The 16,887-nt window shown below is 37.7% G+C and overlaps 2 protein-coding genes across 8 annotated transcripts in view; both read left to right on the top strand.

Annotated features, from left to right (window-relative positions):
* The window catches only part of LOC131567466 (macrophage mannose receptor 1-like), a 33,067-nt gene extending 23,011 nt beyond the window's left edge, over nucleotides 1–10,056 (top strand). For 2 of the 3 annotated variants that reach the window (XM_058819117.1, XM_058819101.1), the window contains 7 exons: nucleotides 2–231; nucleotides 2,191–2,356; nucleotides 3,718–3,864; nucleotides 4,937–5,053; nucleotides 5,877–6,044; nucleotides 7,872–7,901; nucleotides 8,308–10,056. In XM_058819117.1, the coding sequence (XP_058675100.1) occupies nucleotides 2–231; nucleotides 2,191–2,356; nucleotides 3,718–3,864; nucleotides 4,937–5,053; nucleotides 5,877–6,044; nucleotides 7,872–7,901; nucleotides 8,308–8,552 (1,103 nt within the window). In that variant the 3' untranslated portion in view covers nucleotides 8,553–10,056. The remainder of the gene's footprint in view (nucleotide 1; nucleotides 232–2,190; nucleotides 2,357–3,717; nucleotides 3,865–4,936; nucleotides 5,054–5,876; nucleotides 6,045–7,871; nucleotides 7,902–8,307) is intronic. The other variant, XM_058819109.1, reaches the window with a different exon arrangement.
* Nucleotides 10,057–10,987: 931 nt separating this feature from the next.
* LOC131567423 (macrophage mannose receptor 1-like) overlaps nucleotides 10,988–16,887 on the top strand; it is a 32,044-nt gene continuing 26,144 nt past the window's right edge. For 4 of the 5 annotated variants that reach the window (XM_058819058.1, XM_058819049.1, XM_058819041.1 and 1 more), the window contains exons 1-4: nucleotides 10,988–11,091; nucleotides 13,351–13,746; nucleotides 14,919–15,092; nucleotides 16,077–16,235. In XM_058819058.1, coding sequence (XP_058675041.1) covers nucleotides 11,022–11,091; nucleotides 13,351–13,746; nucleotides 14,919–15,092; nucleotides 16,077–16,235 — 799 coding nt within the window. In that variant the 5' untranslated portion in view covers nucleotides 10,988–11,021. The remainder of the gene's footprint in view (nucleotides 11,092–13,350; nucleotides 13,747–14,918; nucleotides 15,093–16,076; nucleotides 16,236–16,887) is intronic. The other variant, XM_058819066.1, reaches the window with a different exon arrangement.

Below are 16,887 nucleotides of genomic sequence, written 5' to 3'. Positions count from 1 at the left end.
GAGCCTGAACTGTTTCACCCCACAAGTGCTCCAGATTTCAATTTTGTCCATTATGGCAACAGCAGCTATTTAATCATTCCTTCTAAAATGAATTGGGAAGAAGCAAGAAAAGCATGCAAGGAGAAATCTTCAGAGCTTGCCAGCATTTTTGATTATTACAGTAATATATTCTTGCTGCTGCAGGCAGTGCAGTATGGAGAGCCCTTATGGATTGGGCTCAACAGCAATGTGGTAAGTTTACAAATTTAATAGTTGATAAAGTTAAATACTGCTGCTATTAGCAGAAGATTTGTAGCATGAACAAATTTATAAACCTAGGAATGGTGGACAGCCTCACATTTTTTGACTTCATTGATCTTAAATCATTAAACTCCATTTTAGGCAATGGAGAGGGATGAGAAACTTTGGTGGTGATGGACTGTGTGAATCTTGGAAACTTAGGTAAAAACGTTTGGTAAACTTCCAGATGGCCATTTTTACGAGAGGTGACCCCTGCCCAAAGAGTGCAAGGTGGTCAGTAGAGCCAGTGCCTCATGATCATTGGCAGCTGTAGCTTTTCCGTTATGTTTTGGTTCAGAAGAGTTCATAGCCAAACCACACACCTTTGAACACACATTCTTTGTTATACCTGCTGGGTCCCAAAGGTTAAAATCAGTAAAAGCTATACTGCACCAGAAGTAGTGAATACTGAGATCCAGGTCCACCACTTTGTAAGGCAACACTCAAGTGACAATCACTCTTATTGGCTCTGTGACTGAGTGACAAATTGAGCTTCATCTTCTCCACTGAATATGCAGTTGCTAAATGCACTTAATTATCATGTTTCTATTTCATTGTTCTTTAATCTGGCCAAACCTCCCTGATAATAAAAATGAGCCTTTTCATCAGTAATAGTCTTCTTAACTATTCTTTGTTTTTGCTAATTGTGATTCCACAGTTGTATATAACACTGCAAAACATGTCTGAAAATCAGTATCCCTAGGGTATTATCCCTATAGGTATAATAAATATTGTGTAAAAATAGCATTTCCAGTTATATGATGCAGCGATACTCTGATAAAGCCCCTCAGAAGGCTGAAAAAATTGTCTGATAAAATGAACTTGTTGCTGAAAAGTATGTATTTCCACTATTCTAACAGTGTCATCTCTGCCTCCACCAGAAAAAATGCTCACATAAGTGATGGGTAGTCACCAACCTTAAAAGAAATCCTTCAATTTGCAAATGTCCAGAGGGCATCTCTACTCAAACCAAAATAATAGTGTTTAAGTTCACTTAATATGAAAGTTGGTTGTTTTTAGTCATAGCAACATGATTTAGAAAGCAGCTAAATTACATTTTGATCAAGCTTGAATCACCAGACAGTCCCCTGGTACTTATAAACAAGCCATCCTTGATCTTGCAGAGTCAAGCTTTGTGGTTCCTCCTTTTCCCCAGGCAGTGAGTGACCTTGCCCTGATGATGCCAAGCTCAGTATGACCTTGTGCACCTGGCATCCCTCTTGGCACAGCTAGACACTGCAGTGAGATCACATCTTATCCCCCTCTTTTTAATGGCAGCAATATATTGTCTGCGTCCTTTCGCTTTTCCTTGTAGTTCTTCTGATTCTTCATGGAAAAGAAAAAAGGGGAGGAGGAAGAAAGACTGAACAAAGACTCAAGAATTCCTCCTCAACATATTTCTCTTTTGCTTCTCACAAATTAATAATTTTCTCTGGTTCCTCATAGAGATGTCTGCGGTTTACTCCTGAACATTTCTCCTCAGAACTGCTGGAGCTTAGAGTCCTTGTGTGATAGCCAACTCTGAGACCCATTTCCACCTAAGCTTTCCACTGGTTTTGTGTTCTTGGTCTTCCTGCTTCTTCATGGTCTTCCTGCTTTTCCTGGAGATCTGACTCTTCTGGGATGGTGATTCCCCCTTACAACATTGTCTGACAAGGAACTGAGCACCCGGGGTGTATTATTTAGCCTTTGAAGCAGTTCCATGGGCTGTTCCAGCAGGGGAGCCATCCTGCTGGGTCTGGTTTTTATGTTGCTGAGTCCTGATTCAACCTGTATTTTAACAGTACTAGCACAGATACACAAGCTGAGCTGCCTGTACCACTTTGAAATGTGCTTCTGTATGAGCGCATTTAGGTGAAACAGCAGATAAGAGTTTACAAAAGTTGTGTCAAATGTCTGTTTCGATTTCAGAATTATGGATATTATCGATGGACCAATAAAAGGAAAGTAAGTTTTTCTAAGTGGGACTATAGGGAACCAAAACAGAAAATAGCCTGTGTCTATCTCGCACTCTCTGGGAGATGGAAAACAGCACATTGTGATGAGAAACATCTTCCTGTCTGCAAAAAATCTGAAGGTAAGCAATGGCAATGACTTTTGGTTTTATGGCAGAAAGCTTGCTTTATCTGCTTTGCCTGAATTACAAATTTCTAAGTATATATCAAGAATAATAAGGCTGTGTATGTACAGCCAATACATTTAATTTGCATGAAAATGTGTAATTTTGATGGAGCTGGCAGTCACCAGCCAAGATCTTGCCATTTCACTGGATTGGAGTAATAGCTGCCATGGGAAAAGGCAGACAGATCATAGAAATTGTGGGGACATCAGGCATCTCACACTGAGTCTAGAATGTAAAGTGTTTTGCTGACAGAGGTTTTATGGGATGGTCGGTAATCAGTGAATTTCATTGAGTATAAAATGAATTTAATTTCTTCAATATAAACACATCATTCCTACACTGGTTGTTACTTCATTGCTATTGGATTCCAAAAACTGGATATAGGAGAAAGAGTTGTATCTGATAAAAAAGGGTCTATTATTGGCCCCCCAAAAGTTCATACTTCATAGGGTTTGTATGGGAAGAATACTACACAGTAAAACTACAGGCAAACCTCAGGATGGCACTGGGTTTTTTGCTTTCTCATTTGTATTAGAATAACATCTGTTAGCTCTAGTGACACACACTTAATGGAAACTAAGAGTTTATTTGGGGATTTTTGGATTTGTTTTGGTTTTGTTTTGTTTTGGGTTGGGTATTTTGTGGGTTTTTTAATTGGTTAGTTGTTTTTATTTTCTTTTCTGGGCCATTCTTTGAACTTCATAGCTGTTAATTTGCAACTTTTGTTTAAAAAACATAAGTATTAAGTGACAATGTTGCCTTTTCATAATGTCATTGCTTGTAGGAAAATGAGGGGTTACTACATAAATTATCAATGAGCCTCAGATTATTCTTTGTCAGATATAAAGATGTTCAGAAATTTGAATTGTTATCTTGAGGAAGATATTAAATGGGAAATTCCTACTATATGATATTTCGTTGTAAATGGAATTTATTTGAACTTTTTGAGAATTTGGGAGTTTTCTAGGGGTGCTTTTTATGCTTTTTAATGCTTCTTTTATTTATATAAATTTGTTGATTATAACAAAACAAACTAGAACCAAAATTCTTGAACACTCAAGTATCCTTGAAACAGTCCAAGTTTGATTTAGTTAGTAACAGAGAAGAGCACAGATTCATGCTGAGCCATCCTCTCACAGCTGACCAGTCCTGATCCTCATTATCCCTCCTGACTTAGACACTGATAATTCAAGTGTTGTGTTCCAAAGAGTACTTTAAACACTTTTATGAAAAGGTGTTTCTAATGTTTGATTTCATATATGAAGAACTGCAATCCTGACTGAATGAAAGCATTTATAATATCTCATTTCTTCTAGATGTAGTTCCTTCTGACCCTCCCCAGGATATTGGACAATGTCCTGAATCTGATCACATATCTTGGATTCCTTTCCGAAGCCACTGCTATAACTTCAATGCCAATGAAATGAGCTGGGCTCAGTCTGTGACTCAGTGCATTCAATCAGGTAATTATTATTTTTACCCAAATGTAGAACTTCAATCTTGACATTAAAAAGAAGTCTTGAGAAAATCTTGAAAAGTAATAATGCAAAATCTACAAATATTAAAAATAAGGAATAAATGTCTCACTTATTCTTTACTGTTATGTGCTTTTCAATTATGCTGCATTTAAGGTGATTTCTTTGTTCTATTTTTCCGGCTGTGCTTGTTTCTTGTTATATTTCTTCATTCACAAAATCTCTCTTTTTTAGTAAAATCTTAAATTTTATGTGATTTGGAAAAAACCTGCTTCTTTCTGGCTTTATCCCTTCTTTTCCATATCTTTCTCTACACAATAGGCAAAGTAAATATCATAATAACAATCACTAATTTTTAACATGGGCTGTGTGTAAAAAGGGGTTGATCCAAAGGAGGTTTCTAGTGCTGCCAGGTAGCCACTGCTCTACCAGCAAGGCTCCCTGGCAGAGTGCAGAGCCCAGGGAGGGAAAATGCTTCCCTCCTTCTCCTTGGAGGCATCTGTTCCTGGCCAGGACCAGGAGCAGAACCTTGGCACTCCTTCACCTTTGCTGCTGACTCATCAGCTGTCTCATCCATGTGTCAGGAGGCCAGGAAAGAGAAAATAAATGGATTTTATTTCATCGCTTTTTACATCCTCCTGGCCCTCTTACGCTACCGCCACTGCCACAAAAATTAATACATCGGTTTGAACTGCAGATTTGTTTGTTGCACAGCATTTCATGCTACCTATTATTCTGTAAAACCATGAAGAACAAATAAATAATCACTCATCATTCCTATGAACAGTAATATCCAGTCACTTGAAAACATAGTGGACCTTGCCTGGTGTTTAGAAGCCATCATCTTCTCCATCTTCTCTGTGCCTGCGTGTCTTTCACTTAGAGGAGATCTCTCACTGCCTGTGCTGTTCCCCACAGCTGGACACTACCTTGTGGTCTCTATTTAAATCCTTCTTTACTCCCTACCAGTGGGAGAGGTTTTTTATTAACCTTAACCTGCCTCAAAAGCCGTAACTATGTCAGGGATATCTCCAATCATCTTCCATTGTTTCTTTTATAGGTGGTATGTTGGCTTCTGTAGAAGATCTGTATGAATCAAACTTTTTAATAGAACATGCAGATTTATATGCAAGCAAGACAAGTGGCTTCTGGATAGGAATATACAGAAATGTAAATGGTAACTATTTTAAGTTCTATAAATAATCATAAACAGACTTTATTTAATGGAAAAAATATTAATAAAATTGATAGGTTTTAAGCAACCAAATGAAGTAGAGTTCAGACCTAAGTCCTCTCAGAGGCTGTCTCCTATTCCTGGTCTCTGAGAAAGCTTTTCCTATTGGGGAAAAAGTCCTGACTGGCTCCCATCTTCTCTTGGCGGGGGAAGACCTGTGGGAGTCCAGCCAGAGCCCACAGCATCAAGATCCTCTGTGACTCTGTAGGGAGAAAATTAGGCTGCTTGCTAAAGCATGCAGTAGAAAATATGCATCTGGAAGAAAACACTGTTATCAGACTACAAGCAGTCAGAAAGGGTTTTATTTTAGATTACTTTCAGCCCATTGAAACATCAACATTTTTTTAGAGTTTATAGAAAAAAAAGTTTTCATTTAAACTAAATGTATGATTAGCATTGCAGTAAAAGCTACTTGATTTTCATTGAGTGCTGATGAACTAATAATTGAGACTTTTTTTACAAAAATTCTGAATTTAACCTTTTTTCAGTTTGAAATTTTTATATCCTGGAAAAATACAAAATAAAACTGTGGTGTTATCATAACTGATAAATCTGCAAATCATAATTTGGGAAGGCTATTATATTGTTTTTGAGACAAGAATCAAATGAGCTAAAATGCATCAAAAAAAAGCAGCCACAGATGGAATTTCTGAAGAAAGCACTATTGCTTTATAGGCTGGAGAAAGTAATATTATGTCAATATTCACTAAGGTGAAGACCTTTCCTGTGGATCTATTAGCACTGATACTAACATTTGCCACATCAGGGCAGCTGCTCTGGCAGGACAACAGTGCCTTAGACTTTGTCAACTGGGCAGAGGGGCAGCCCTCGGGGGACGAGCTGGCGTTCTGCGTGGAGCTGTCTGCAGCCACGGGCTACTGGAGTGTCCTGCCCTGCTCTTCCCAAAAGGGCTTTATTTGTAAGAAACCAAAGAGTAAGTGACCTCTTTAATATTCGCTCTTTCCATTTATGGCTTTATTTCAGTAGTAATAGCACAACATGAGTGTTGCAAAGGACTGGCACAAATGTTTCAATGTTCAGACAAAAATAATACAAGTGTATTTTTTTGTTTCCCCTATTTATGATTTCTTGCTTCATAACCTCAGATTTTCTTGCACTGTATTTTCTTACATAAATATTTCCTGGAAAAAATCCAAATTACTTTTTTGTTTTTTTGTTCTCCTCCAACATAAACACATTTTTTTCTACTGAAATTCCTATTTTCTTTCTATGGAACAAGAGTGGCATCAATAATTTGCTATCCTTCCTCTTGCTGTACTATGATACATGCTGTTCCAGCAAGAGATGGATGAAGCAATTCTATTTAAATAGGAACGGAAGTGCAATCCAGAGAGCATATAGTGACCTTTGAAAAGAGTAGAAGTGTTTTGGTTAGCTTTTTTTTTTTTTTTTTTTAATATTGTATTTCTGTATAACTGAGCACCATCTGCTTTAGTCAGGAAGTAGAAATATCAGAATATTGTGAGCCAAGCAAGCATGTGGTATTTTGGAGTTTAACTGTTAATTCTGCAGAAAAGTCCAATTTCCTGCCCTGTTTCACAACCCCAAGGTTCAGGATGTTCCTGAGGTTCAGTCCTTTCCCCCACCAAAGCAAACCTGCAGCTGGTGGGGGAAGAAGCAATCACAGCGCTGTTCAGGGCATGCTCTCTAAAGGAAAAATCTGCTTTGAGGACAATGCCTAGTTTTCTTTGCAGGCAACAGACACTACTGAATGTCAGCTCTTTGCTGCCAGACGTCAGCAAGCAGAAACTCACTATCACCACACAATTTGTTTGATGGATTTCACTGTGAGTGGCCCTGATGTACAGAGGGTATTTATTCCCTGACACCGGCTTCCCCAGCAGAACAGGTGTTTATTCAATTTCAGCCAGCTCTAGACAAATTTAACAGCTGCTTCTCCTTCGTGCTCACAAACACACAGAGCCCAATGCATTGCCCTGGCTCTGCTGCAGCTGCGTGGCTCCTGGAGCATCCCTGGGCTCCCGCTGCCCATGAGGAGAGCCGTGGCCATCGTTCAGCAGCTCCCAGCATCACACAGCATCATCCAGCAGCTCCCAGCATCACCCAGCATCATCCAGCAGCTCCCAGCATCATCCAGCATCATCCAGCAGCTCCCAGGAGCTCCCAGCATCATCCAGCATCACCCAGCATCATCCAGCATCACCCAGCATCACCCAGCATCATCCAGCAGCTCCCAGCAGGTCCCACCCAGCCGGCCGGGAAAAGCCTTGCAGACGGCGCCCTCTGTGCACAGCCGGGAAAAGCGGCACAAGAAGGCTTGAGTTTATACGTGTAATTATAGATGCAAATAAATTATGGTAAATCGAGACCTGCTGGGTCTCAAAAGAGTTGTGTGTGATACAGGAAAGCTCAACTGTCCTCAGCAGTTGATTAGGTTTTCCCAGACTCCACAAGAAACAGAGCCGGTGGAAAGGGCAAGGTTAATTAATGAGGGAGAAAAGTCCTCTTGAAACAGTCAGGAACCACTACTACTCAGCTTGGAGATGTTCTGGTTATTACAAAACAAGCAAGAAGGGGGATTTAATATGCAAAAAAATGCAGTTTTATTGAAGGGAATATGAGGTTAAAAATCTTTCATGCCTTTTCAGCTCTCCTAATTCAAAGTTTCCAAAGTGATGATGATGTGCAGGTTACCAGAGCTTTTGCTAATATCAACCTGTCAGGAAGAAAATGTGACCTTTCTAGATTTTGACTAAACATTTGTCTCTTTCTTTGACAGCTATTCTTAAAGCAGCTGGAGACGTGGAAGGTAGGATTTTTTTCCCTTCCAATTAATTTCAAAGATATGCACTTAAATTTAATACCATTTATTTAGTTATTTTAAAAATTTTATATATATATTTATATATATATGTATGTATATATCTTTTTTAATACGAGCTTTATTTACTTAGTTGACATTGAATTCTTTCCCAGCCTAATTTATCAGTATCTGCAAGACCCTTAGGAAACCCCAAAATAATCAAATTACTTGGCAAATTGATCACCCCCTCTCTGATCCTCCTTTTGGTAATATCTATGAGGAAGACTGACACAGAGAAATTATAATATATTTTCCACCTGTTAATTAAGGAAGAAATTATAGTTTTCAGTAGTCTTACACTTGTTTGTGGCTACAGCTCATTAATTTCTATGTACTTTTTATTTATTTACAGATGCCAAAAAGAACAAAGCCAGTGGTCACCTGAATATGTGGATACTACTTACTCTGGTCCTCATAATTTTGTTGGGGATGGGCTTCATTATTTATTTCTTGTTCAAGATCAAACCTGGAAGTGGAACTGGAAGAGAGGTGAGGCGGAGCAGCAGGCAGCTGGAATACACCCGTGCCCTAAGTGCAGAGGACAATGGAAGTGATGCTACCAGCAACAAAGAAAAGAATGAACACAGTGTTGTCTGATGGGATAACACAGCCAAACTAAAATGGTTAAGCTGAAAAAATATAGCTGAACAAAAGGAAACTTTAGTCTCTCTTAGATGTAACTTTCATAGCTGTAGCATGTAACTTTTACTATGAAGTAAAACTGGCAGTTATTCCTTTTGTGAAGACTAGGAACTATTGCTGTATGCTCCTCAATAAATACTCTCGTGTATTTATTGACTTAGAATTGTACAAAATGGCTAATTAAGCAAGCAAGGAAAATAACTAGTGGGAATTTGGATTTTAAAGTTATGGGTTACTTATTCAGGAATTTGTGACAGCATCACATACAGAGTCAAGACTAACACTGAGCACTTTTTGCAGAGCCAGCAGCCCTAGTTCCAGCACTTTGAGAGTACCTCACCTTACTGTTCTGAAGCATGCACACTGTTACTTAAGTGATGTTTGGAACAAACAGATATTTACATGAATTTTTTGCCCACATTGCTGCCCTTTTCTTATACCCTATACACAAATATCTTCCTTGTGATAGTATTGTAAGTGAAATGCAAATACTTGTCCTTCATTCATGGATTCAACTTGAATTTTGCAAAACAAATAAATCTTTACATACAGTCTTATTCTATGACTATGAATGTTTTTTATCAATTATGAACGTGAGACTATATCAATAAACAATCTATATATTACACAATAACATTTCAGTGTTTAATTAGCATGTGGAGATGACACATGGTTTGTTGGTCTAATGAGTCTTCTTCCTTAAAAAAGACACTGACAGGAGGAGACAGAAATGTCAACAAGGCATATGACTAAAAAAATCCATAAGTAAACAATAAAATAAAGTAGTTGCCAAATAAATTTTGAAATAATGCATTCCTGGTTTTATACCACTTGATCACTCATTTTAGGACAGCTTTGCTCACTATCCTCCATTTCTCTGATAAATGGACTGATAGCTGGGCACTGTGTCCATGATTCAGGCCAGTAAGAGAGTGGGGCACAAAACAGTGCCTTGCTAGTGAAATCTTTTAGAGATTTACTGAGATGTTTAAGTTTTCTAGGAATTCTCTGTTGTCTATGGCATTCTGAAGAAAAAAAATCTCAAGGATCTCTGGGAATTAAAAACCTTTAGAAAGTGCATAAGAACTGCAGAGGAGATGTTACATTGGATTGACAATTTATAGATATGTCAATTAAACAAAACATATTGCAGAGAATGAGGAATAAAGGCATTTTTTTACTCAAACTACTTTTAATGACAGTCGTCTTGATCTTCATTTTTAGCCCTTGTGTAAGTTAAAAAGAATACAATTTTTCTTTTTTTAATAAATATGGAACTGGATTCTGTGCTGTTTGATGGCTACTGATAAAGGCAAAGTAAATTGAAAGAATAAACAGATGAAAAAATCCAACATAATATCATTATTTAAATGTTTTATTTTTTATATTGATAACACAACTCCAAAGACTGTATTGTGTGAATGAGTTTCTTCTATCTTATTAAGTAATGCTTTGCTCTTGCAGAAAATACTGTGATATTTTTCTTCATAATAAAGCCTAGAAAAATGAGAGAAAATGTGAAGGGCAATTTCAGTTGAATTTGTTTCCTCCCTTTTTTTCAAATTACTAAGGGACTGTACATCATAGCTGTCATTCATTTCCACTTAATAAATGACTGAAGCTCACTTGTAAAATTTGAAACTATTCCTCTATTCTTGTCTCATTTATGCTTGGTACAAAGAAAGAATAAAGTACGAAAGTTCATTTATACTTTATGAATGAAATAATTTTGAAAAACAGTTTTTTTCCAAAATCACAGAAAGATTTGTAAAGATTTGGCTAATTTGTATTGGTTCTTCTAAGATAAATTCACAAGAAATAACAGCACACTAGGTCTACTAGCTGATACACTAGATAGATAAAGGCAGGTGTATGCATTTTGTCAAGTCACCGAGCAAAATTAAATTGTCCTGTGGGGGTTAATTTTTTACACTGAAATAGTCAATATTGCTCACTGCAGTAAATTAAATCATCATATCTGTTGCAGCAGTGAAGATCTTTCTGGCTAAGAAATTTGCATATATTTTCCTCTGAGTTTCTCAGGTACATATATCTGACATTTAAGATACATCCATTTAAAGTGCACTCCCTGCTTCTTTGTCTTTGAGGGTCAGAATGTTACAATTCCAGCACAGAATCAAGAAAGTTAAAAGCAATTCAGTGGAATGATCTTGAACGGTTCCAACTTTGCTACTTGCATTTGAATGGATGAAAACTTCACTTTCAGATGCTAAGTTTGAATTTTGTAATTTATAGATTTCAAAATACCACATGTGACAGGATATTTCCTTATTTAGAGCCCAGAGATTTCTCTTTCAACTAAAAATCTCCAAAACTGAGAAGGAGCCAGCACCAACTGATTCTTTAAGGACCTCTACTGCAGCAATTAATTTCATCTCATCTCTTTGTAAATAAGAAGACAGAATGAAAATCTTGACCTTTTCTACAGTTTTAGCTTTCCTCTCATTTGTTCATACTGCTTTTCAGACACTCGGTGAGTCTATTTTTTACTATCCCCTTGCAAAAGTGGATGTGAAAGTGGGCATCTTTGTTGTCTTGCTGGTTTCTCAGAATCTTTAAGATTTTCACATAGATTTACTACTCTACATTTCATATTTCTGCTAATGGGAGCTGTCCACAGAAGTTTCCACAAAACAGAAACAGAGATGCTGATTTACTTTTAAAGAGAGGAGAATATTCAAAATGGGGTAAAGCTGGGAATCAGGAGCCAGGACTGAGTCACATCTATGAATAAAGATTGCCTTTTGGGTGCAACTTATTTACTGGTTATGTTTGCTACTATAAAGTAGATGTACTCCACAGTGTGCTCTATAGTCTTTGTCTATATGTGTGTGACAGGCTGACAAAAAAATGAAAAGGATAAAGGAATTAAACAGGGTGTTGCATGTGTATCTCCTAGCCTTAGTATGAGATTGTGTGGGATGTGTTGGAACTTGTGGATTGATGTAACGTGTAGCAATGTGGCTGAGAAGAAGCCATTAAAAAAATTGGAAATATTTGAGAGTCAAGAACAGCTGTGGAAATACCATTACAGCAGTAAGAGTAAAGATAAGAGAGATACTCAAGGCTCTGAAGTTGGCCAAAGACAGATCCCAGCTCCCTTCTGAAGTAAGTATTATGATAATTTTCAAAGATGTGTTTATTTTGTCCTTCAGTTCATTAGATTTGTGGAGTGGGGTACATATCACAGCTTCCAAAAGCAGACACTGTTCCATGTGAGCTGTGACAGCACCACCCAGTGCAAACAGGGGGTCTCCCACCTGCTCTGTGAGCAGAAACCCGACCTAAAAGCAGAAACCTCACAGTTTCCAGCAAGAACTCCTATTATTAGACCCAAAAATTTGATGAGGGATTACAGCTGGTACTTAAGGGACTACACCCTGCACTTATTTACTGAGCAATAAGAGATTGAAGACTTTACAATATTTAAAACTTTTTGCCTAAATGGACAAGGAAAGGAGAAACTAAGTCTCAGCTTCAAATTTAGATTTGCAGAAGTGAAACTCTATGTATTACTGAGCTGATCAAAGTAATAAAGGGACCTTCTGGGAGAGCTCAAGAACTATTCTTTCTGTCACACCCTCTCAGAATTTCCCAGTCTTTCTTCTCTGTTCACTACCCAACACTGGCTTGCCCTAACATCCTACACTTGTCCTAAAAATTTACTTTTGTGCATGGAGGGGAATCTCACTGCCTCTTGTGAGCTATTATTTCAGTTGGACATGGCAGTGATGCTGCATCTCTGTTTCCAGGTGTGAATTTGAGGCACAGAGGGCTGAAGGGCAAAAACTTGCTCTCATGTTCTATAGGTCCTAGAATATTCCTTGTAGTGCAAATTTCAATCCCTCATGACCCAAAGCCAGTGAGAGCTGCATGCTACCTGACATTTTTAGGACAATTCAGCTGTTTGCCCAGGAAGATTTGCTTTGTGTGCCACGGCAGTGTTGCAGTTCTGGACAGCAGGGCTTACTGATCTCTATGGATTACTACAGCAGGCTGCCTGTAACCCTTTGGGAGTGTAAACTATCTTGTGTGGCACTCACAATGCACAGGCCCACATCTACAGTACCTATATAATATCTATATCTATGTCATTGTTCTTGTGACAATGCTTGTGATTTATTGTGCAAATTATGTTGACTTCTTATGATAGATGTGCTAAGAAGAGGATAGTGGATCAAGGCAAGGTAAGAAGTCACCATTACATGGTTTTTAATTCCAAAAAAATCCCCAAACCATAACAGAACATGTAAATTCCAGAAGGAGCAAGGGTCACAGAAGGCTAACTCACTAACTCTATTATGCACAATTGGGACCCTATGGAGATGTATATCACAGGAGCTAAATCTATAATGCATGAAAGTGATGGCCAACTTCCAAATTTTCAGTAAAGGTCTCTTTTGTAAGTCTTGAATGAAATGTGCATTTCAGAAGATAAAATTCCATTATTATACTCACATATTTGAAGCTGTCTTAATGTAGTTTATGTGTTCTTATTCGCCTGTATTGCATTTCCATGTATTTACTGAGCTGTACTTACTTTTCCTTCCCAGAATGAAATGTGTCTTGAAAATGCCATTTGATCCTTGTAAAAATTTGCAGCCTCCTGACATGAGTCAGAATAGAATCATAGCATAGATCAACATAGAATAAACAGCACATATTTCTCCTCACAAGCTCCCCTTACCATGTGCTCACCCTAACCAGTTATTCTGAATGTTTTCTTTTACAGACAAGGAAGTATTCTTAATATTCAATGAGGATACTAAGTCCTGTTTAATTGCTCAGAGTTCTGAGGCAGTCACAACAGCTGCTTGCAAGAAAAGCAGTGACTTACAAAAATTCAGGTGGGTCTCTGATCATCAGTTAATGAGCATGGCATTTGCACAATGCTTGGGAGTGCCCAGCAAGAGAAACCAGGCTAAAATTTCTCTGTACCCATGCAACAAGAAAAGTGAATTCCAGAAATGGGAATGCAGAAACGCAGCCTTGGCGATCCAAGGGGAAGATTTATTTCTCAGTGCTGGCAAAAAAAATGAAAATACTGTGCTGAAAACAAGATCAGAGGCAAAGGATAAATGGAAGATCTATGGTACCATGGACAATTTGTGCTCTCAAAGATACGAAGGTAAAATTTAAAGGTTATTTTTGGTGCTTTATTGAATCTACTTGTTTGCCCATCAAGATAGGGTCTTTTGTTTTCTGCCCTCCTTAGCCTAATATCAGCTTTTCCCCCTGAGGCAATGGTGGGCTAGAGAATGATTTGTTAATTTATTCAGGCCCGTATCACTCCATCCTAGAGAAAAATAGCTGCTTAGGTTCAGACAGAAGGCAGTATGTGCAAAAAGTGTGCATATGTTTTGTTCTTTATTTTTAAAGCAAATGTGGATGTAGGTCTTTTTTAAATTGTTAGTGTTAATCACTAACAATTAACAATTTAGTTCTTCCCAGTGGTGCCTAGCAATAACACAATGGGCAGAAACTGAAGCACACAAAGTTCTGCTTGAACAAGAGGAAGAACTTCTTTTACCAAGCACTGGAATAGATTGTCCAGAGATGTTGTGGAGTTTCCCTCACCAGAGATATTCAACATCCATCTGCACAGCATCCTGGGCCATGCCCTGCTTGAGCTGGGAGCTTGCACCACATGACCCTCTGTGATCCCTTCCAACCTGAACTATTTTGTGATTCTGTGACTTTACAATCAAAGCCCTTTATTTAGCTGCATTCTATTTCTACTGAGATTGTATTAGTACTATTGGATGAAAGGGAAAAATCTCTAAGTTTAATACACCAATATTAAATGTAAGGAAATAATTCCATGCATAGTACCTTCAGTTGCCCTACGAGATTTCAGATGCCAAAAACTCCCACAACATTAAGCCACATGAAGTGGAAGTTAAGGCACATGATAAAAAGATAACATTATATTTATAAAATTATATGTGAGATAAAAAATATAGATAATATTATGTTGTTATATATTATATATAATATAATTATATATCTAATAATATATGTATTATATTATATATGATATAAAAATCACAGCAGCTCTTTCATAGTTTTCTACAGCATGAAACTGCTCAATCTCTAGCTGGTACAGCTGATGATGTACCCCAGAAGCAAAGGATAAATTGTGAAACCTACCAAGAACTTCTGTGGAAGACATTGCTGGTGACAGCAGTTCCCCAAGTACGCTGCTGTAACACTTGTCGTGCTTTCTCCACGTAGTCTCATGGAGAGTACAGACACACATATTCACAAAGCTATATTAAAACTTCTCTTTTTCCCCCTCAGACATGTTTACACTATTAGGAAATTCCAATGGAGCTCCGTGTGCCTTCCCCTTCCTGTTGAGTGGAAGATGGTACACTGAGTGCACAGCTGCTGGCAGGTCAGACGGTTTGTTCTGGTGTGCAACAACGCCCAACTTCGATGAGGATCATTTGTTTGGGTTCTGTCCAGCTGCCAGTAAGTCCCACATGCTGACATAGACCCTGTAACACAGCACTGCTATGTACATGTATCAATATTGGCATCCTGTTAATAATGTTTAAGGAAAAAACCTTGCAGTGGCCTAAATTTTACCCAAAAATGTCTTTTTCATGCAATAACGTTCCTGACAGAGGTAACAAATCTACTTGCTAACAGCCTACAGTAAGGTTGAAAGTTGTCTGGGTGTGTCCATCAGTAGTTAAGATTGAGGAAAAACCAGTGTGCTTTAAATATGACTCTCTTCAGCATAGAATCACCTGAGAATTGAGATGCAATTTACAGTGATGCTTTATTGCAGTCAGGCTCAAGAGTGAGCTGAGTATTTGAGGTGTGGCCCCACCAGTGCAGAATACAGAGGGGCAATCACTGCCCTGCTGCTGCTGGCCACACTGTTGCTGATACAGGCCAAGGTGCTGTTGCCCTCCTTGGCCACCTGGGCACTCTCTGTCTCACCTTTGGCTGGTTATCAACCAGCACCCCCACGCCCATTTCCACTGGACACCTTTCCAGCTGCTCTTCCCCAAGCCTATAGCATTGTAAATGTGATTAGTCATGGCATAGTTTCACAATAAATGTTTCATTACTGCAAATGTTTGTATTTCAGTTTTATTCCAGCCAAGAATAAACTTGGGCTTGCCTATGAGCTTCTGCACAGGTTCTCAGGGTAGACAGTGGCCAAGACACAGTTTTGATTTGTTGGCCTCTTTACAATATTCTTTTTCTCCTGGAGATTATTAAATTTGAAGGGGAAAGTGCAAATAAAGGATGAAAGGCTTATCACTGATAATGTCAATGACACACCCTCTTTTCTTAACAAAAATTATGATAACTTGTGGGTCTGATCCTTAATTGCTCCAAAATGTTATTTCACAAACAAGCTTGCAGTTAAATTTTGCCATAACACATTGTCTAAAATGTTTATTACAAACCCAGGTACTAAATCACCTTTCTCTCACACAGACATTGACAGATTTTGGAGTACAGATCCTTTGACAGGAGCCTACTACCAGATTAACCACCAGTCAGCTCTCTCATGGCACCAAGCAAGGAAGAGCTGTCAGCAGCAGAATGCTGAATTATTAAGTGTCACGGAGATACATGAACAAATATATCTAAGAGGTAAACTAATAAGCAAGATTCAGTAAAAACTCTTTTGAAAGGCTTTTTTGACTGATTACAAATGTTTCAGTGCTTTAATCACATTACAGGAAATAGCTGATGTAAGAAAATTGTATCTACACTAATCAGAAATAACAAACCTACAGTACATTAAGCTTTTTATCTGTGGAACTTCAGTAAGTTGTGGAATTACTATCTGAAATTATTTATACATTTTTTTTATTAAAAATATCTAATGATTTCTAGCTAAATAAGCAAAAGTTAGATCAAGCTCAGAAAACACCAGAAAAATCCCAGAAAAGGGAATTAAAAGAAGAAACATTTTAGGAGACAGCCCTTATATGGCAATTACATTATGTGACATGTTCTATGATTTGTGCTATATTTTGTGTTAATAAATCAATATTTTTAATGTATACCTAATGAAATACTTGCTTTGAAATAGAATACAAATTTTATACAGATTATAGATTTATGCACACTGTAGAACAAAGGTCCTATATCAATTGCACCTCAAGCAAGAAAACTTATAACAGTATTAATAATAGAAATTCAGTCTTTCAATTTTCGAAGCTTATTGTTTATATGTAACTGTAGAATAGCATTAAATTCAGATAAACAAATATGTAAATTAACATTTTTCAATTCTCTA

The sequence above is a fragment of the Ammospiza caudacuta genome, chromosome 1, assembly GCF_027887145.1.
Source record: "Ammospiza caudacuta isolate bAmmCau1 chromosome 1, bAmmCau1.pri, whole genome shotgun sequence".
In the NCBI taxonomy this organism is placed as follows: Eukaryota; Metazoa; Chordata; class Aves; order Passeriformes; family Passerellidae; genus Ammospiza; species Ammospiza caudacuta.
This window is presented reverse-complemented; position numbering and strand designations above follow the sequence as displayed.